This window comes from Solenopsis invicta, chromosome 9 (genome assembly GCF_016802725.1).
Source record: "Solenopsis invicta isolate M01_SB chromosome 9, UNIL_Sinv_3.0, whole genome shotgun sequence".
Lineage (NCBI taxonomy): Eukaryota > Metazoa > Arthropoda > Insecta > Hymenoptera > Formicidae > Solenopsis > Solenopsis invicta.
In genome coordinates, this window is record NC_052672.1 from 17,573,712 (window position 1) to 17,593,370 (window position 19,659).

At 33.6% G+C, this 19,659-nt stretch overlaps 2 protein-coding genes across 2 annotated transcripts; both read left to right on the forward strand.

The window, feature by feature from the left end:
- Positions 1–119: 119 nt before the first annotated feature.
- LOC120358618 (putative nuclease HARBI1) lies at positions 120–1,013 on the forward strand. Its single transcript, XM_039453275.1, has 3 exons — positions 120–592; positions 700–894; positions 1,005–1,013. The coding sequence occupies exons 1-3, from the start codon at positions 359–361 to the stop codon at positions 1,011–1,013; spliced, it is 438 nt and encodes a 145-aa protein (XP_039309209.1). The 5' UTR covers positions 120–358.
- A 4-nt stretch (positions 1,014–1,017) lies between these two features.
- Positions 1,018–2,160, forward strand: LOC113004385 (putative nuclease HARBI1). Its single transcript, XM_026137513.2, has 3 exons — positions 1,018–1,175; positions 1,426–1,570; positions 1,652–2,160. Exons 1-3 carry the CDS (start codon positions 1,116–1,118, stop codon positions 2,056–2,058), a joined length of 612 nt encoding a protein of 203 aa, XP_025993298.2. The 5' UTR covers positions 1,018–1,115; the 3' UTR covers positions 2,059–2,160.
- Positions 2,161–19,659: the final 17,499 nt, after the last annotated feature.

A 19,659-nucleotide genomic window follows, 5' to 3' on the forward strand; every position in this document is an offset into this window, starting at 1 on the left:
CGCACATGAAATGCATAACAGAGCATAAGCGTAGCATAAGGCCTCTGGACCAATGAGAATCTTATGTAAATCAATATGGCGACTTTATGCTGGATGTTCATTGGTCCATCGGTCTTATGTGTGTTTATGTATGTTATGCATTTTATATGCAGGGGCCCTTTTCTTGAACATATATCGCATACGAAAATGGCAGTTTCGTATACGACTTTTAACAGTTGGTATTCATGAATGATTACTACGCGGTCGTATTCGAAAAATATCATGCGATTTACATCGTATGGGTCATGGCATTCAAAATAAAGATTCGTATGCGATAAATAACCAAAATTTTATATAACAGTAAAAATTTCATATAACAATGGCGGTTTTAAGAAGGTTAATTAATTTTAATGTAATAAATGTTTTGGAAAATGCAAACATTGTGTTTGAAAATAGAGAAAGATTTCAACGTAATGATCCATTTGAATTAAATAATTTGGAGTTTATGAGATTATTTCGTTTAAGTAAAGATATGGTACAAGGAGTAATTGACATAGTAGAGGAATATAATGATCCAATTTCAAGAAGATCAGCATTAGATGCGGAACAAAAGGTAAAAGAAAAGCTGTATAACATGTAATAATTAATATGTTATAAATATTATACTTCAGATATTATATTATTTAGGTTTTGTATTTATAACAACTTTTATTTTTATAGGTATTTACTGCTCTTAGATTTTATGCAGTTGGAAGTTATCAGTTAGGTATTGGATGTAATGGATATATTGGAGTTAGTCAATCCTCTGTAAGTCGTTGTATTCGAGATGTAAACATAGTACTCAATCACCCCAATGTGTTTAACGAATGGGTTTATTTTCCGAGGAATTTAGAAGTGCTTACAACCATAAGTAATGCGTACGAAAAATTAAATAAATTTAGTTGTTATTTAAAATTATTTGCGTTATTTATTTTAATACGGCATTTATATATTTTACATAGAATATGGATTTAAAATTATTTGAGTTATTTTAATATGGTATTTATAGATTTTACACAGAATATGGATTCCCAGTTGTCGTAGGATGTATAGACTGTACTCACGTGGCTATATTTCCACCCTCAAAGAACAATGAAATGTATCCAGAACATGTATATGTAAATCGAAAAGGATACCATTCCATAAATACACAGTTAGTAAGTAATTTAAATATATAAAATATAAAATATATAAAATAAAGTATATAAAGTATAAAAATAAAGTATATAAAGTGTAAATTAAAATATATAAAAAAATACATAAAATATATAAAATATATAATATAAAATATGTAAAATATTTAAAATATATATGTTTATGTAAGATTCATATTATATCTATCAGTTGTAATGGAATTACATACAATTTACAATTATTTTATTTGATTATATTATTATTTTATTATAGATTTGTGATTCAAGAATGAAAATTTTAAATGTTAATGCTCGATATCCTGGAAGTTGTCATGATAGTTTTATCTGGAATCATTGCAATGTTTTGCCAGTGATGCAAACTTTACATGCACGAGGGCATGATAATTTTTATTTGATAGGTTTGTATACATTATACGTTTTATTACATTTATTTAAATATTTACATTTATAATAAAAAATTTATTTTATTTGTACGTTAGGTGATTCAGGTTACGCACTAAGACCATGGCTTCTAATTCCACTGAATGATGTTCAACCGGCTACTCCAAAAGAACGTTATAATCAATGTTTTAAAAGAACACGCTCAATTATTGAAAGATGCAACGGCTTATTAAAAATGCGCTTTCGTTGCTTGTTGAAACACCGTGTACTTCATTATACTACAAACGTGGCTTCTAAAATTATAAATTCATGTGTAGTTCTGCACAATATGTGTGTAGAAAATAATTTACCTCTTCTAGATGATGATTATGATTTACATATGGATTTTGGTATGTTGAATGAGAGATCAATAGAAGTTGAAGCTGTTGTAGGGCGTTTAAATCCTGATCTTACAAAAGCAAGAGTAATGCAACGCCGTATAATTAGAAATTTTTTCTTAAATTAAATATAAATCTATCAATAATGCAATAATTATATAACATTTTGTTTAATTTTATTTTGCTTATAATAATATTTTGTACACACATATAATGAACACAAAACACATAATACATTTAATATTGCACTATGTATTAACAACTTATGTATTAACAATTATCAGTTATGTGCAGCTTTGGCACAGCAATTTTGATCAGTTTAAAATAAAAAATAAACATAAAAAAAAATAAACATTGTACTAATAAACATTTTTCTTTTAAACTAATAACCTGTGTCTTCCAAATTTTCTACTTCTTCGTAAGTTATATTTTCTTGATTTATTGCACAAAAAGTTTCAATAGCCGCAGCAATTCGTTCTTTTGCTATAACATCACGTTCCATAAATTTAAGTTTTTTATTATAATATTCTTCACGCATCTTCATATCATTCTCCATATTTGTGCTTAGACATTTTGTATACGAAAGAGTATTTTCAAAATATCCTTTTTTTGTAGTACGTTGCTGACTGTGAGATGTGTTTTGTCTGCATTTCTTAATACCTTCTAAAATATAATTTATTTATTAAGTAATACAATATATTTATTATATAAAAACAATTTACTATATAAAATATTACTATGTGTTACTGCTGTTGTTATAGTTGATTTTATATTTTGATTTTTTAATTTTGTGTTGTTTATATTTGTATCTTCATTGGCTTCTCCATTGACTGATTCATCTGATATGAAAACACAAGGCTCCACTGATTCTGTAAAAGATCAACATTTTTCATTAAAAAGTTATTTTTGAAAAATATTTGACTTTAGAACTAAATATAAATATACTGACGTGATTTAGATATTAATAGCTCTTTGTTGCAGTTAATTGATGACTTTACTTGAACACATTTTTATATGTATTTAAGTCAACATTTCCTACAAAATAAATAAAAGTTGATACAAGAAATATCATAAACATCTAAAAATAATACTTGTAAAATAAAAATTTAAATTACAAATAAGTAAATAAAAAAATTTACTTTTATACGTAATATCCTTTAATATATTATTATTTCTTGATGCAGTTGATATATCTGAATTGTTCTCTTTAAAACCCAATGTATTTTCAATTTCGGTATTTTCAATGTTTTCAAAATTCTAGAAAAAGAAATTAATTTTGTAAGGCAAACTATTGTTAAGATTTCCATCAAACTACAATTCAAATTCGTATTTCGCGCCCATGCTTAGACATCGACTATTGGGTCTAATGGTACGGTCCCATATTGGACGGCTACTTTTCGCGTATGGCGTAACCATATCCGTCCATGAGACCGCACCACAAGGCCAAAGGCGATCATTCAAATAACCCATCAGAGTTTTACACTATCTAAAATCAATTTTTTATAAAGTGTATCCTATGCTCAGATATTTACAAATTCAGCAATAGATTCGTCAACTGTAGCATCATCGTATATAGTAGTAGGTCCAATCAAATTAGTTACATCGTTGTCTATCATTGTCATGTTTATTTCTGATGGTGGACCTCCTCCAGTTTTTTTTAAACTTCGATTGATATCTGCTTTCTTTCCTTTTACTTTGTTTTTCATGTCATGCCAAGTCTATAAGATTACAAAAAAAATTAATTGATCAAAAGTAAAGTTTATCATATAAAAACTACACAGATTACGTTTATGTATTATTTTGTGTATAATATGTATTTTATATATATTTTATGTATTATTTTTATTTTATACATATATATATGTGCATATACAGGGTGTTTCAGACCACCCGTACACCCCTTTTCTCTTCGCAGGATTAGGACCAATCAAAAATATGTTCAGACGAATGTTGTAGGGATTCAAAAGATCTATTCAATGATCTTATCAGTTTGACCTTGGATGGCGTCGCCGAGGTCAGATCGAAATCACATTAAGTTTTTTAAATGAAACACCCTATTTTTGATTCCAGAATCTAATAGCTGGTGTCAAGACCTTTCCAAAACACTACAAGAAAGTTTATTTTCGTTGACTACTTTCCGAGTTGTGCGGCTTGAAAGTTACACTACCGCCAACACCATGTAAATAACAATATAAAATCACGCGTTACGCAGAAAGCCGTGCAGCCGACACAAAGAAAGTAAACACGCGAGCCGGGCCAACAAAAACAGATTATGAAAAATCGTGAAAGTTAGCTGTCGCGACCGTAGATAGTCACATACATATGTATGTCATAATATTATGTAATTACATTATTACTTTAACGGTAGCACACGAGCAATAACGAGCGCGGCTTTCTGCGTAACGATGTCTAACTCGTGATTTTATACATATTGTTATTTGCATAGGATGTAGTAGAGATGTATTCACCACAACGCTATTGTGACTCAACTCAACACGAGTGACAATAACTCTCTCAAACTTGTCACCTACGTCTTCAATAACCGTCATATCAGTATCAATCGCGCAACAAAAATCCGACCCTCTTTATTAGTCTAGGTTTATTTAGCCATGTCCTATTCCAATGAAGAAGCATATGATATGCTGCTAATTTTAGGTGAGTGTCGAGGTACATTCATTGCAGCGGAAAGATTGGCGGAAAGAGTGGCGGGAACGTTATCCTGATCGGACTCCTCACTCGCGAAATGTTTTTTCACGTTTGGCTAAACGAATCAAAATTAAAGGTGTCGTTCAGCCTCAACATAACAAAGGTACACAAATTCGTCGTCCGATTATGGATGAAAGAACAGTGGAAATTCTTGCATCGACAGAATTGAACCCTTATGATTCTTTAAGACGACGAGAACAAGATTCTGGTGTTAGTAAAATCAGTGTTTGGCGCATTCTAAAAAATAACAAATTTCACCCTTACAGAATGTCTGTTCATCAAGCGTTGAATTATAACGATATTAGACAGAGACTTGTATTTTGCAACTTTATAAGACAGCAACCACTTGATTTCCACTTGAAAATTTTATTTTCTGACGAATGTACACTTAAAAGTGATGGATCTGTTAATACTTGGAACTCTCGTTATTGGGCACAAAATAATCCTCACTGGTTGAGAGAAGTAGATCATCAAACCATTTGGAAAGTCAATGTTTGGTGTGGAATTATTGGAAGTCAAATCATAGGTCCTGTTTTCTTTGACGAAAATCTAAACGGTGATAGATATTCCGCCTTGATAATGACAGATCTTCCTGTCTTACTAGAAAATATTCCTCTGTGTGGGGTTGCTTGTGGTATCAGAAGGTTCCACAAATAATTACACGTTATACGTTTACGTGTTCTTTATTAGAATAACTTTTTGTTACAAAGGTATGCTTTTCTTTGGTAGTGGCTTAGGCGGCGCCCGGAGGCGCCTAAAAAAGTCGGTCAGTTGCCGAATAGATTTTTTATCAGTTTCTCCTTCCGTTTCTTTTTCTCCCGCTTTTCTGCGGGGAGAGATCGCCCTGGCGTGCGAGGACGCGGAGAACGCGGCGAAGGAGCGACTGGGACGACGACGACGCTTCGGAGCTTCTGCGGAGTGCTCGTTGCAGGCTCAGGGGACGTCTGGGTACCGCTGGACGTGGCCGAAGCGGTTGGCGACGTTTGGGTCCCCTGACTCCTTGTTACGGTACACCGGCGGCGAGGATCGTAGTGTCGTGGTACCTCTATCTGCCTCAGCTCCCAAGGAAGGAACGCTATGCCAGAGTCGAATATGGGAACTCCCTGGCGCTCGTCTGGACAGACGCACCCCGGACAGTCCGGGTGCGGGTAAGGACCGGGACGGTCCCGTCGGAGACGTCGACGAGGCAGTTTGACGTGCCACGAAGCTCTTCGACCAAAAGATTGAGGGCCCTGGAGGGAGCGCACCTCGTGTTAAACCAAGAGCGAGGGCCCGTGCAGGAGCGCACCTCGGGTGATACCAAGGGAGAGGGCCCGTGAAGGAGCGCACCTCTGGGTACACCAAGAGCGAGGGCCCGTAAAGGAGCGCACCTCAGGTGACGATTCTCGAGATCGAAGGGCCCAATAGGAGCTCAGCCTCGATCGGAGGATGCGTGTTTGACGGGTTGCGGTCGCGTATTATATGCGCTCGGTGGATGCATTTGACTCCCGAGAAAGCGGCCGCCTAGCGGCGGCGCCTGAACTAGCGCCGGCGCTCGCGCCCACGCTGGCGCCCGCGGCTTGCCTGCGCGCTCGCGCGCGCGCGTATGTTGGTGGCGGATTTTGGTTCGCCACACTCTGCAATTGCGCCTGAACATGTGGTTCCAACAAGATGCATGTCCGTCTCATACATCGAGAGTTGCTCGTGCGGCATTAAATACTATGTTCCCCGACAAGTGGCTAGGCAAATACGGTCCAATCAATTATCCACCCCGATCACCAGATCTCACCGTCCTTGATTATTATTTCTGGGGAAGGATAAAAAACTTGGTCTATCATGAACGTCCGACTACGAGGGATAATATGATTCGTAGAATAAGTGAAGCAATTCGATCCTTACGTGCCGAGGAAATTCTTCGAGCAACCAATGATTTTCAAAATAGAGTTGATGCTTGCATCGCAGAGAATGGTGCTCACTTTGAACATTTAGTCGCTTAACAAAACATACACTTATTCATTCCCGAACGTGAGAGGCAAGGGGACTCACGTGAATCAAGCACCCCAAACGTGAGAGGCAAGGGGACTCACGTGAATCAAGCACTCCAAACGTGAGAGGCAAGGTGACTCACGTGAATCAAGCACCCCAAACGTGAGAGGCAAGGGGACTCACGTGAATCAAGCACCCCAAACGTGAGAGGCAAGGGGACTCACGTGAATCAAGCACCACAAACGTGAGAGACAAGGGGACTCACGTGAATCAAGCACCCTAATGGGATGAAATTCTCGTCACGTCCACGTCGTTCATTCTGGATAATGCTAAGCACGAGAAAATGCATACAGTCAATCTGGACATGATTGATCATCAAACATAATCAATCCAGTTAATAAACAAAAGCCGAGTACATAAAACTTTGACTCCCCTTTTCCTCCCCCATACACATACGCATGCACGTATGCACACACCCACACACAAGATTAAATCCGACTAAGTAACCACCACATGGTACATCTTGAGTAATGCTGATGCTGGCGGTAGTGTAACTTTTAAGCCGCACAACTCGGAAAGTAGTCAACGAAAATAAACATTCTTATAGTGTTTTGGAAAAGTCTTGACACCAGCTATTAGATTCTGGAATCAAAAATAGGGTGTTTCATTTAAAAAACTTAATGTGATTTCGATCTGACCTTGGCGACGCCATCCAAGGTCAAACTGATAAGATCATTGAATAGATCTTTTGAAACCCTACAACTTTCGTCTGAACATATTTTTGATTGGTCCTAATCCTGCGAAGAGAAAAGGGGTGTACGGGTGGTTTGAAACACCCTGTATATATATATATATATATATATATATATATATATATACATATATATATGTATTATATATATGTATATATATATAAATTAAAAATACAGATATAAAAAATTATTACTTACCCAGATAGCACAGAGAATTCAAAAAGATTAAAAAAAAAATGCAGATTTATGTCACCAATACTGAGTTTATTTTGAAATGCAAAAAGAATTCTTTTTCTGAAAAAAAAAAAAAGTTAGGAAAAGAATTCTTTTTTGCATTTCAAAATAAATTCTTTTTGAATGCTGTGTGCTATCTGGGTAATTTGTAAATATCGTAGCAGGAAGTACTCAATGAAAAGTAAATTTAAATAAATAATTAATGAAATAATGAAATAATTTTTTATAATTACCTTATATTATAACGATTTCAATATTTTGTATGCAATACAAATATTTAATAGGCAATAAAATTTAATTTTCAATTTCTACTTAAACGTAAACGTTGTAAACTATATGTGTAACCTTTTTTTAAGGTTACAATACAATCTAAATAATTTAATCGTATAGTTTTCTTCTTAAATTTTTATCTCCGAAATATGACTAATAAGAAATTAATTTACAGGTTATAATGTTTTTTTTCAACAGATTTCTTATGTATCAACAAGAATAACCAAAGCTAGTATTTCATTGGTTCATTCATTTCATGAAGATTTGGCAACAACGCTCTAGTATTCGTATGCGATTAGTTTTCCTACGTTAATTCGTATAGTGATCAAGAATTAACTTCACCAATCGCATGCGAAAACTTTCATGCGAAATTATTCGTATACAAAAATAATCGTATGTGCTCAAGAATAGGGTCCCAGGGCCCTTAAGGATATAAAGGATGGTTTATGCAAGCTGTAAAGATGCAATTTCACGCAGCGAGTAAAAGCTGGCGTTTTACTCCCACTCAATCGCAACGCAAAGCAGCGTTAAAAAGCTAAACGCTATCGCCTCTATCCTTTTCATGTAGCGAATAAAAGCTGGCGTTTTACCCTTACTCTATCCAACTCCACCGCAACGCAAAGCAGCGTTAAAAACGGCAATTGCTAAGTACATAATCTGACAAAAATGGAGTTGGAATATTATAATCAATATATCAAGTATGTAAAATATTATAAACATACAGTGGCGGTTATAGCTGAAATTAGAAGACGACGTATAGCTGCTGCAATTGCTGCAATGTATTTGTTAAAAAAAGAAAAAGAAATAGATATAAAAAAAAAAGTTTTGGGTAGCTCCGATTTTTGTAAATCGTAATGAGCACAGTTTCTTCTTTGCATCGGGCCGAAATTGTTACTAATGTATTTACCGCTTTTAGGATAAAAATAATATGAATTTTTATCTATGTAACATTCATTATATCCCTCCATACAAGAGTGCCGATATATTTCTTCACTTTCTTGTATGGTACAAACAATTGTTTTGCATACACCACAAGTATATGAGGGTATAACAAAATTTCCTACAATATAAAAAACACAGTTGTTAACAAAATATAACAAATAAAGCTATCTAACATAAATAAATAAAAAACAAAAAGCAACCTAGCCTGAAAGTATGCTTACTATATGTATATAATATATACTAACTTTGTATTTTCAGGTGATGTCGATTGATTTAACCTTTTAATAATTTTTTTCTTATATATTCACTTTTGGAAGGTAATTAATTTGGAATGTAATATTTAAATTTCAGCGTCGTTTTGCTAAAAGTTGGACTGTGTCGAACTTTGAGCGTTTATTCTCTGAATTTGCCACATTGATGAAAATTGATGGAGAAGGGGTAAACGCCAGCGTTTAGTCGCTAAAAGTTGGACTGTGTCGAACTTTGAGCGTTTATTCGCTGGATTCGCCAAATTGATGGAGAGAGGGTAAAACGCCAGCTTTTATTCGCTGCGTGGACTTGCGCCTTAACAGCTAACTTATGCCGGAATCTATAAGAAATTGACCAATCATAATCGATTTATAGAAGAATAATCGACTTTGATTAGTCAATGTTTTACAGATTACGGCATAAGTTAGTGGTTATGGCCTGCATAAATCAACCTTTACACACACCTTCCATAAAGCCCGTATCAGACTACGCATTGAAGATTGAGATTGAAGATTAAAGATTGAAATTTGACCAATCAAAACAAGGAAATTTTAACTCCTTTTATTTTGATTGGCCAAAGCTTAATCTTTAATCTTCAATCTTCAATTTTCAATGCGTAGTCTGATACGGGCTTAACCGTAACCATAAGACGTACCGTAAGAATTAACCAATCACAGTCGAGAATTCAGATTCTTATTTCTTAATTCTCGACTGTGATTGGATAAAGGTTGGTTTATGCAGACCGTAACCGTTAACTTATGACGGAATCTATAAGAAATTGACCAATCATAGTCAATTATTCTTTTATAAGTTGATTATGATTGGTCAATTTTTTACAGATTCCGGCATAAGTTAGCGGTTACGGCCTGCATAAACCAACCTTTATTCTTAAGCCCGTATCAGACTATGCATTAAAAATTGAAGATTGAAGATTAAAGATTGAGCTTTGGCCAATCAAAATAAAAGGAGTTAAAAATTCCTTGTTTTGATTGGTCAAATTTCAATCTTTAATCTTCAATCTCAATCTTCAATGCGTAGTCTGATGCGGGAGAGGGTCCCAGATGCGCACAGACCCGATCGGACACCACCAATTACGTAATCTAATCTTACCCAACCAACGGAAATACTCTAGGCATCGGCCGCTATAATTGGTGGTGTCCAATTGGGTCTGTGCGCATCTGGGACCCTCCCTGATGCGGGCTTTACAGCCTTAAAGGCGACATAGGCTTTTGCATAACTGCATAACTGTATGCATAAAGAAATTGATTGGTCCATTTCTTTATGCATGTGTTAACGAACCAATCAACTTCCTTATGCACACGGTTGTGCAGCTATGCAAAACCGTCAAAACCTGTGCTGTGGCCTTATAGCATTTTCGATTCGGATGCACTAGCTGCACTCAGTGTCAGGCGCGTGTTCGATTGGCAGTGCCAATGCGCACTTGGCTAGTGTCACGTGTTCGTTTGAACGCACGACACTCGCATAGTGCCCACTCAGTGCGCACTAAGTGGCACGAAATATTTTGACCGTGCCAGTTCAGTGCACTGGATGCATGCAAGCATCAGTGCATTATTGTAATAGCGTTTTTCATTGGGTAAACTAGTGTGCACACTGAGTGTGCACTCGCCGCTGGCAATTGGACGTTTTGGTTTGCGCGATGACGGTGCCAACGGAAACGCCCAATTACCTGCAGCAAGTGCACATTCAGTGCGCACTAGTTTTCCCAATGAAAAACGCTATAAGCAATAACAAAGTTTCAAATTTGAAAGAATGAGCAATCCGAATTTGGATCTTTTTAATATTTTGGAGACATTTTTGGAATTTTCTTCTAGTTCAAGCGAGGAAGAAATAATTGCAATCTTCCAAACTAGAAGAATGATTCCAAAAACTGTAAATTATGTAGCATGTGTGAAAAAAATGGATAATGACACCGTAAGTGTTATATCTTTTATACAAGTACATAAATTTTATAGCTTTTTTAAAATATAATTAATTACTTGATGTAATATAATAGCATTTTTTTAATGATTATATACTATTTAATTACATATAGTAAAAATCATTGCTTACTGAGCACAAGATTACTTTTTTGAGGTTACTTTTTTCTTTTACGCGTGATCTATTATAATTAACTCAAGTGACACTTGCACTGAAAATTTGGGCGTGTTCTTTTGCATTTGCACTATTCAGTGCAACTCATGGAACTTGTTCAGTGTTGGCGTGAACTGAGTGCGCACTGGTGCGCACTAACTTTTTCCCAATCAAAATGCATTTCACGTGCGAGACTCTTTAAGCCTCTTTTACATGATATGCATAAAGACTATGGGTGTATCCAGATGCGCAACCGCTCACTGAAAGAGTAAAGCGGTTTTTACAATGGGTCGTAAAGTCGCAGGAGTGATCGTAAATCCAAATAAAGTTTCTGGGTGTTTACGATAACTAATCGGATCTCGGATTGGATTGAACAATGGTACTCAACGTAGGTATAGAAAATTTCCCTAGGCTAATCGGATTGACGATTGCTGTCTCAAATGTAATCCGATTGATGAAGAAAGCATGGAGACCGAGAAGCATGCTTAAAAAGTAAGTCTCTTTATTTTTTTAAATAATAACACAAAAAATCAAAGATAAAGTTAAAAAGAATGATTTGAATTTAGATTTATTGTAATTTTTTTTTGTCTAAACACTGGATTTCGTTTAAATTTCTGTTTGTAAAAATTATTAATCTATTCTAAAGTTTGTGGTTATATCAGAAACAAATCAAAATTAATAAAACAATTATTAATTGTTAGATACATATTAAAGCATATAATATTTTAAGCATATCATATAGAATTCCTGTTTATTATAAACTTAGTAAAAATAACTTTGAAATTATTCAACTACATTATACATTAATCAATATTAATTTATATGTTAAAAATCAATAATGTCTGTGAAAATGTTTTTTTTATTCTTTTCTAGATGGTAAATAAACTTCAACTCCAAGAATAAATAAAAATTACTGGAAAATGGATTGACATGAAAAGGGCATTATTGAACAATATCAATTTGTGCTAACTTAAAATTTGTAAAATCTGCTATTCTTTGTTAGTTGTTTATTAGAGAGTAATAATATAAAAATGGAATATACGCATACAATAATATAAAAATGGAATATACGCATCATATATGCATACAATTATTTGAATTTTATTTATGTATATTCCGTTCTTATATTATTACTCTTTAATGAACAACTAACAAAGAATAGCAGATTTTACAAATTTTAAGTTAGCACAAATTGATATTCTTCAATAATGCCCTTTTCATATCAATCCATTTTCCAGTAATTTTTATTTATTCTTGGAGTTGAAGTTTATCTACGATCTGGAAAAGAATAAAAAGAACATTTTCAGAGACATTATTGATTTTTAACATATAAATTAATATTGATTAATGTGTAATGTAGTTGAATAATTTCAAAGTTATTTTTACTAAGTTAATAATAAACAGGAATTCGATATGATATGCTTGAAATATTATATGCTTTAATATTGTACCTAACAATTAATAATTGTTTTATTAATTTTGATTTGTTTCCGATATAACCACAAACTTTAGAATAGATTAATTAATTTTTACAAACAAAAATTTAAATAAAATCCAGTGTTTGACAAAAAAAATTACAATAAATCTAAATTCAAATCATTATTTTTTACTTTATCTGTGATTTTTTGTGTTATTATTTAAAAAAATAAAGAGACTTACTTTTCAAGCATGCTTTTTGGTCTCCACGCTTTCGTCATCAATCGGATTACATTTGAGAGAGCAATTGTCAATCCGATTAGCATAGGAAAATTTTCTAAGATACCTACGTTGAATACCATTGTTCAATTCAATCCCAGATCCGATTAGTTATCGTAAACACCCGCTGTCTCAAATGTAATCCGATTGATGACGAAAACGTGGAGACACAGAAGCACGCTTGAAAAGTAAATCTCTTTATTTTTTTAAATAATAACACGAAAGATCCAAGATAAAGTTAAAAGGAATTTAAATTTAGATTTATTGCAATATTTTTTGTCTAAACACCGGATTTTGTTTAAATTTCTGTTCGTAAAAATTAATTAACCTATTAAGTTTGTGGTTCGGAAACGAATGGAAATTAATTAAACAATTATTAATTGTTAGATATAAATTAAAGCGTATCATATAATATTTCAAGCATATTATATGGAATTCCTGTTTACTCTTACGAAAGACGCACGGACTGGAAATTGTAACCTTATATTACAATGACTACAGAAAAATACTGCAATAACCACACACAAATATTACAATAACGTGTTAATATTACAATAAACTTGTGTGGTTTTTTCGTATTACGAATGGATTACAGGAAAATATTACAATAATCACAGAGATTACAATTTCTAGCCCGTGCGTCTTTTTCGTAAGGGTAAACTTAGAAAAATAACTTTGAAGTCATTCAACTACATTAATCAATATTAATTCAACTACACATTAATCAATATTAATTTATATGTTAAAAATCAATAATGTTTCTGAAAATGTTTTTTTTATTCTTTTGCAGATTGTAAATAAACTTCAATTCCATGAATAAATAAAAATTACTGGAAAATGGATTTATATGAAGAGGGCATTATTGACCAATATCAATTTATGCTAACTTAAAATTTGGAAAATCTGCATTTCTTTGTTAGCTGTTTATTAGAAAGTAATAATATAAAAACGGAATATACATAAATAAAATTCAAATAATTGTATATGACTTTTATTGTAACCAAAGGTACATATCAGTCATTCATAACAAAAATAAAAATTTTATGTAAATTTTAACATAATCTTTGCCTTCAACGGTCGTAGCTAGATCTTCGTGCTTGTATTGTTTGTGTGATTTTATCACAAAAAAAAATTTTTTTTTTGGTATAGATGAAAAATATGTACATTTTACAATAAAAGTCATGTATGCATACAATTATTTAAATTTTATTTATGTATATATTATGTTCTTATATTATTACTCTCTAATGAACAACAAAAAATAGCAGATTTTACAAATTTTAAGTTAGCACAAATTGATGTTGTTCAATAATGTCCTTTTCATGTAAATACATTTACCAGTAATTTTTATTTATTCTTGGAGTTGAAGTTTATCTACGATCTGGAAAAGAATAAAAAGAACATTTTCAGAGACATTATTGATTTTTAACATATAAATTAATATTGATTAATGTGTAATGTAGTTGAATAATTTCAAAGTTATTTTTACTAAGTTTATAATAAACAGGAATTCTATATGATATGCTTGAAATATTATATGCTTTAATATGTACCTAACAATTAATAATTGTTTTATTAATTTTAATTTGTTTCCGATATAACTACAAACTTTAGAATAGATTAATTAATTTTTACAAACAGAAATTTAAACGAAATCCAGTGTTTAGACAAAAAAAATTACAATAAATCTAAATTCAAATCATTCTTTTTAACTTTATCTTTGATTTTTTGTGTTATTATTTAAAAAAATAAAGAGACTTACTTTTCAAGCATGCTTCTCGGTTTCCATGCTTTCGTCATCAATCGGATTACATTTGAGACAGCAATCGTCAATCCGATTAGCTTAGGGAAATTTTTTATACCTACGTTGAGTACCATTGTTCAATCCAATCCGAGATCCGATTAGTTATCGTAAACACCCAGCAATTGTCAATTCGATTAGTCTAGGGAAGTTTTCTATACTTAGGTTGAGTACCATTGTTCAATTCAATCCGAGATCCGATCAGTTATCGTAAACACCCATTGGAGAAATTCGCAAAAAAATCAATTTTACTAAATAATTTCCAACTTTGACTGATATAACGCTTTCGTCTTTTCTTTAGCGATTCGATCCATTATGATAAATGTTATAACTCTTCTCGGGGCTATCAGAACACAGAGATATTGGAGAAATTCGCAAAAAAAATTTTCCTCAAAATTTTCGAATTTTGACTGATATAACTATTTCGTCTTTCACTTTAGCGATTCGATCCATTATGATAAAAGTTAGAAATCTTCTCTGGGCTATCAGAACACAGAGATATTGGAGAAATAAGCAAAAAAAATTTTTCTCAAAAATTTCGAAATTTGCCTGATATAAGTCTTTCCTTTTTCTGTTCAGCGATTCGATACATCATGATAAAAGTTATATCTCTTCTGTGGGCTATAAGAACACATAGATATTGGAGAAATTCGCAAAAACCAATTTTACTAAAAAATTTCGAACTTTGACTGATATAACTTTTTCGTCTTATACTTTAGCGACTCGATCCATTATTATAAATGTTGTAACTCTTCTCGGGGTTATCAGAACACAAAGATATTGGAGAAATTCGCAAAAAAAAATTTACTCAAAAATTTTGAAATTTGCCTGATATAACTATTTCGTTTTTCACTTTATCGATTCGATCCATTATGATAAAAGTTATAACTCTTCTCGGAGCTATCAGAACACAGAGATATTGGAGAAATTCGCAAAAAAAATTTTACTCAAAAATTTCGAAATTTGCCTGATATAAGTCTTTACTTTTTCAGTTCAGCGATTCGATACATCATGATAAAAGTTATATCTCTTTTGTGGGATATCAGAACACAGAGATATTGGAGAAATTCGCAAAAAAATCAATTTTTCTAAATAATTTCCAACTTTGACTGATATAACGCTTTCGTCTTTTCTTTAGCGATTCGATCCATTATGATAAATATTATAACTCTTCTCGGGGCTATCAGAACACAGAGATATTGGAGAAATTCGCAAAAAAAATTTTCCGCAAAATTTTCGAAATTTGACTGATATAAGTATTTCGTCTTTCACTATAGCGATTCGATCCATTATGTTAAAAGTTAGAAATCTTCTCTGGGCTATCAGAACACAGAGATATTGGAGAAATTCGCAAAAAAAATTTTACTCAAAAATTTCGAAATTTGCCTGATATAAGTCTTTCCTTTTTCTGGTCAGCGATTCGATACATCATGATAAAAGTTATATCTCTTCTGTGGGCTATCAGAACACAGAGATATTGGAGAAATTCGCAAAAAAATCAATTTTACTAAAAAATTTCCAACTGTGACTGATATAACGCTTTCGTCTTTTCTTTAGCGATTCGATCCATTATGATAAATGTTATAACTCTTCTCGGGGCTATCAGAACACAGAGATATTGGAGAAATTCGCAAAAAAAATTTTACTCAAAAATTTCGAAATTTGCCTGATATAAGTCTTTCCTTTTTCTGTTCAGCGATTCGATACATCATGATAAAAGTTATATCTCTTCTGTGGGCTATCAGAACACAAAGATATTGGAGAAATTCGCAAAAAAACCAATTTTACTAAAAAATTTCGAACTTTGACTGATATAACTTTTTCGTCTTTTACTTTAGCGACTCGATCCATTATGATAAATGTTATAACTCTTCTCGGGGTTATCAGAACACAGAGATATTGGAGAAATTCGCAAAAAAAATTTACTCAAAGATTTTGAAATTTGCCTGATATAAGTCTTTCCTTTTTCAGTTCAGCGATTCGATACATCATGATAAAAGTTATATCTCTTCTGTGGGCTATCAGAACACAGAGATATTGGAGAAATTGCCAAAAAAATCAATTTTACTAAAAAATTTCGAACTTTGACTGATATAACTTTTTCGTCTTTTACTTTAGCGATTCGATCCATTATGATAAAAGTTATAACTCTTGTCGGGGCTATCAGAACACAGAGATATTGGAGAAATTCGCAAAAAAAATTTTACTCAAAAATTTCGAAATTTGCCTGATATAAGTCTTTACTTTTTCAGTTCAGCGTTTCGATACATCATGATAAAAGTTATATCACTTCTGTGGGCTATCAGAACACAGAGATATTGGAGAAATTCGCAAAAAAATCAATTTTACTAAATAATTTCCAACTTTGACTGATATAACGCTTTCGTCTTTTCTTTAGCGATTCGATCCATTATGATAATTGTTATAACTCTTCTCGGGGCTATCAGAACACAGAGATATTGGAGAAATTCGCAAAAAAAATTTTCCTCAAAATTTTCGAACTTTGACTTATATAACTATTTCGTCTTTCACTTTAGCGATTCGATCCATTATGATAAAAGTTAGAAATCTTCTCTGGGCTATCAGAACACAGATATTGGAGAAATTCGCAAAAAAAATTTTACTCAAAAATTTCGAAATTTGCCTGATATAAGTCTTTCCTTTTTCTGTTCAGCGATTCGATACATCATGATAAAAGTTATATCTCTTCTGTGGGCTATCAGAACACATAGATATTGGAGAAATTCGCAAAAAAACCAATTTTACTAAAAAATTTCGAACTTTGACTGATATAACTTTTTCGTCTTTTACTTTAGCGACTCGATCCATTATGATAAATGTTGTAACTCTTCTCGGGGTTATCAGAACACAGAGATATTGGAGAAATTCGCAAAAAAAAATTTACTCAAATATTTCGAACTTTGACGGATATAAGTCTTTCGTTTTTCACTTTAGCGACTCGATCGATCATGATAAAAGTTAGAACTATTCTGGGGGCTATCAGAACACAGAGATTTTGGAGAAATTCGCGAAAAAACTTTTACTCAAAGATTTCGAACTTTGACTGATATAAGTCTTTCGTTTTTCACTTTAGCGACTCGATCGATCATGATAAAAGTTAGAACTATTCTGGGGGCTATCAGAACACAGAGATATTGGAGAAATTCGCGAAAAAAATTTTACTCAAAGATTTCGAACTTTGACTGATATAAGTCTTTCGTTTTTCACTTTAGCGATTCGATCCATCATGATAAAAGTTAGAACTCTTCTGGGGGCTATCAGAAAACAGAAATATTGGAGAAATTCGCGAAAAAAATTTTACTCAAAAATTTCGAACTTCGATACAGGGTTTCCCATTTTAAATCCTCCACGCAAATATTTCCGTTCCCTCGCATTTTACAAGAAAATATTTAAGACAAAAGTTGTATGGTTTCGAGGGGGACATAAGATGGTGTCATTAATTTGACCTCGAATAGTTGTTTAAAGGTCACATGAAGGTCAACTACAATTTTTTAAATGGACCCCCCTATTTTTTATGGCATATTCTTGTAGCTTATCTCGAGACGTTTCCAAAACACTATAAACAAATGTCTTTCCGTTAAGTATTTTGCGAGTTGTGAAGCTTGAATGTTGGTGGGCCATTTTAATCCATCCACGCAAATATTTCCGTTCCCTTGCATTTTACTAGAAAATGTTTCAGACAAAAGTTGTATTGTTCAAAGGGGGCCAACCATTGATGACCTTGAACTTGACCTTGAAGTCGATTTTCAAAATCATTTTAAGATTAACAAGTGTTTTTTCATTGGAAACCCCTATTTTTGATCCCGGATTTGGAAAGAGCACAAAGTTTTGCGTAAAAAATATGTACCCATGGTAGGGCCTAAAAGTGGACTATAGGGGACTTTTAGACAAAAACAAGTGATTTTATTTTAGCACTACTTTTAGCATAACCCAGGAACAACGACGTGGACGTAGTAGTTTTCTGTTCCCCTTGGGGTACTTGATTAACGTGTGTAGTGCTAAATACTTTATCACAAAAAGTAGTGCTAAAATAAAATCACTTGTTTTCGTCTAACAGTCCCCTATGGTTCACTTTTAGGCCCTAACATTGGTACATATTTTTTATGCAAAATATTGTGCTCTTTCCAAATCCGGGATCAAAAATACGGGTTTCCATTGAAAAAACGCTTGTTAATCTTAAAATGACTTTGAAAATCGACTTCAAGGTCAAGTTCAAGGTCATCAACGGTTGGACCCCTTTGAACCATACAACTTTTGTCTGAAACATTTTCTTGTAAAATGCAAGGGAACGGAAGTATTTGCGTGGACGTATTAAAATAACCAACCAAATTTCAAGCGTCACAACTCGCAAAATACTTAACGGAAAGACATTTGTTTATAGTGTTTTGGAAACGTCTCGAGATAAGCTACAAGAATACGCTATGTTACGTCCCGACCGAGCGCGGTCGCCGTTGAGCGGAATACGCGCGTTTCGGCGAAACTGGCTGTTTCGAAGCCTGAGCTTCGGGGACTCCACAGCCCAGGAGCGGATCGCGTGGCCGGATTTACCGGCGGACGGGCCCGATTTTCCGCGACCGATGGCCTAGTGAGGGGAGTTTTATAACTTTAGAAAAGATGCCGCGAGAGCGCGAGTATAGTGGCGTCGGAATCGTTCCAGGGGCTGTCTCCCTCCCGGATTAAATAAGCTACGAATTCTTCCAGCTCGTGGGGGCAACGGTCACAATCGAGAGGGTGACGGCGGGCAGCCACGGGCGCGTGGCAAGAATCGCACTTTTGCGGGTTGTATGGGTAGCCGAGATAGATGTAATGAGTAACTACCCCGAGGTATCTTTCTTTCTTAAAGCTTGATTGTTTGCCTTTACACTCGAGGCATAATACTGTTGACTCGTCGTCGTTTCGAAAATACAGTGAGGTTACGCACTGGGCACTGCGGAGCCATATACCGAACGAGCGATTCGCGTCGCGCCGGGCACGGACCGAGAGAATAGCAATGTGCGGCGGTG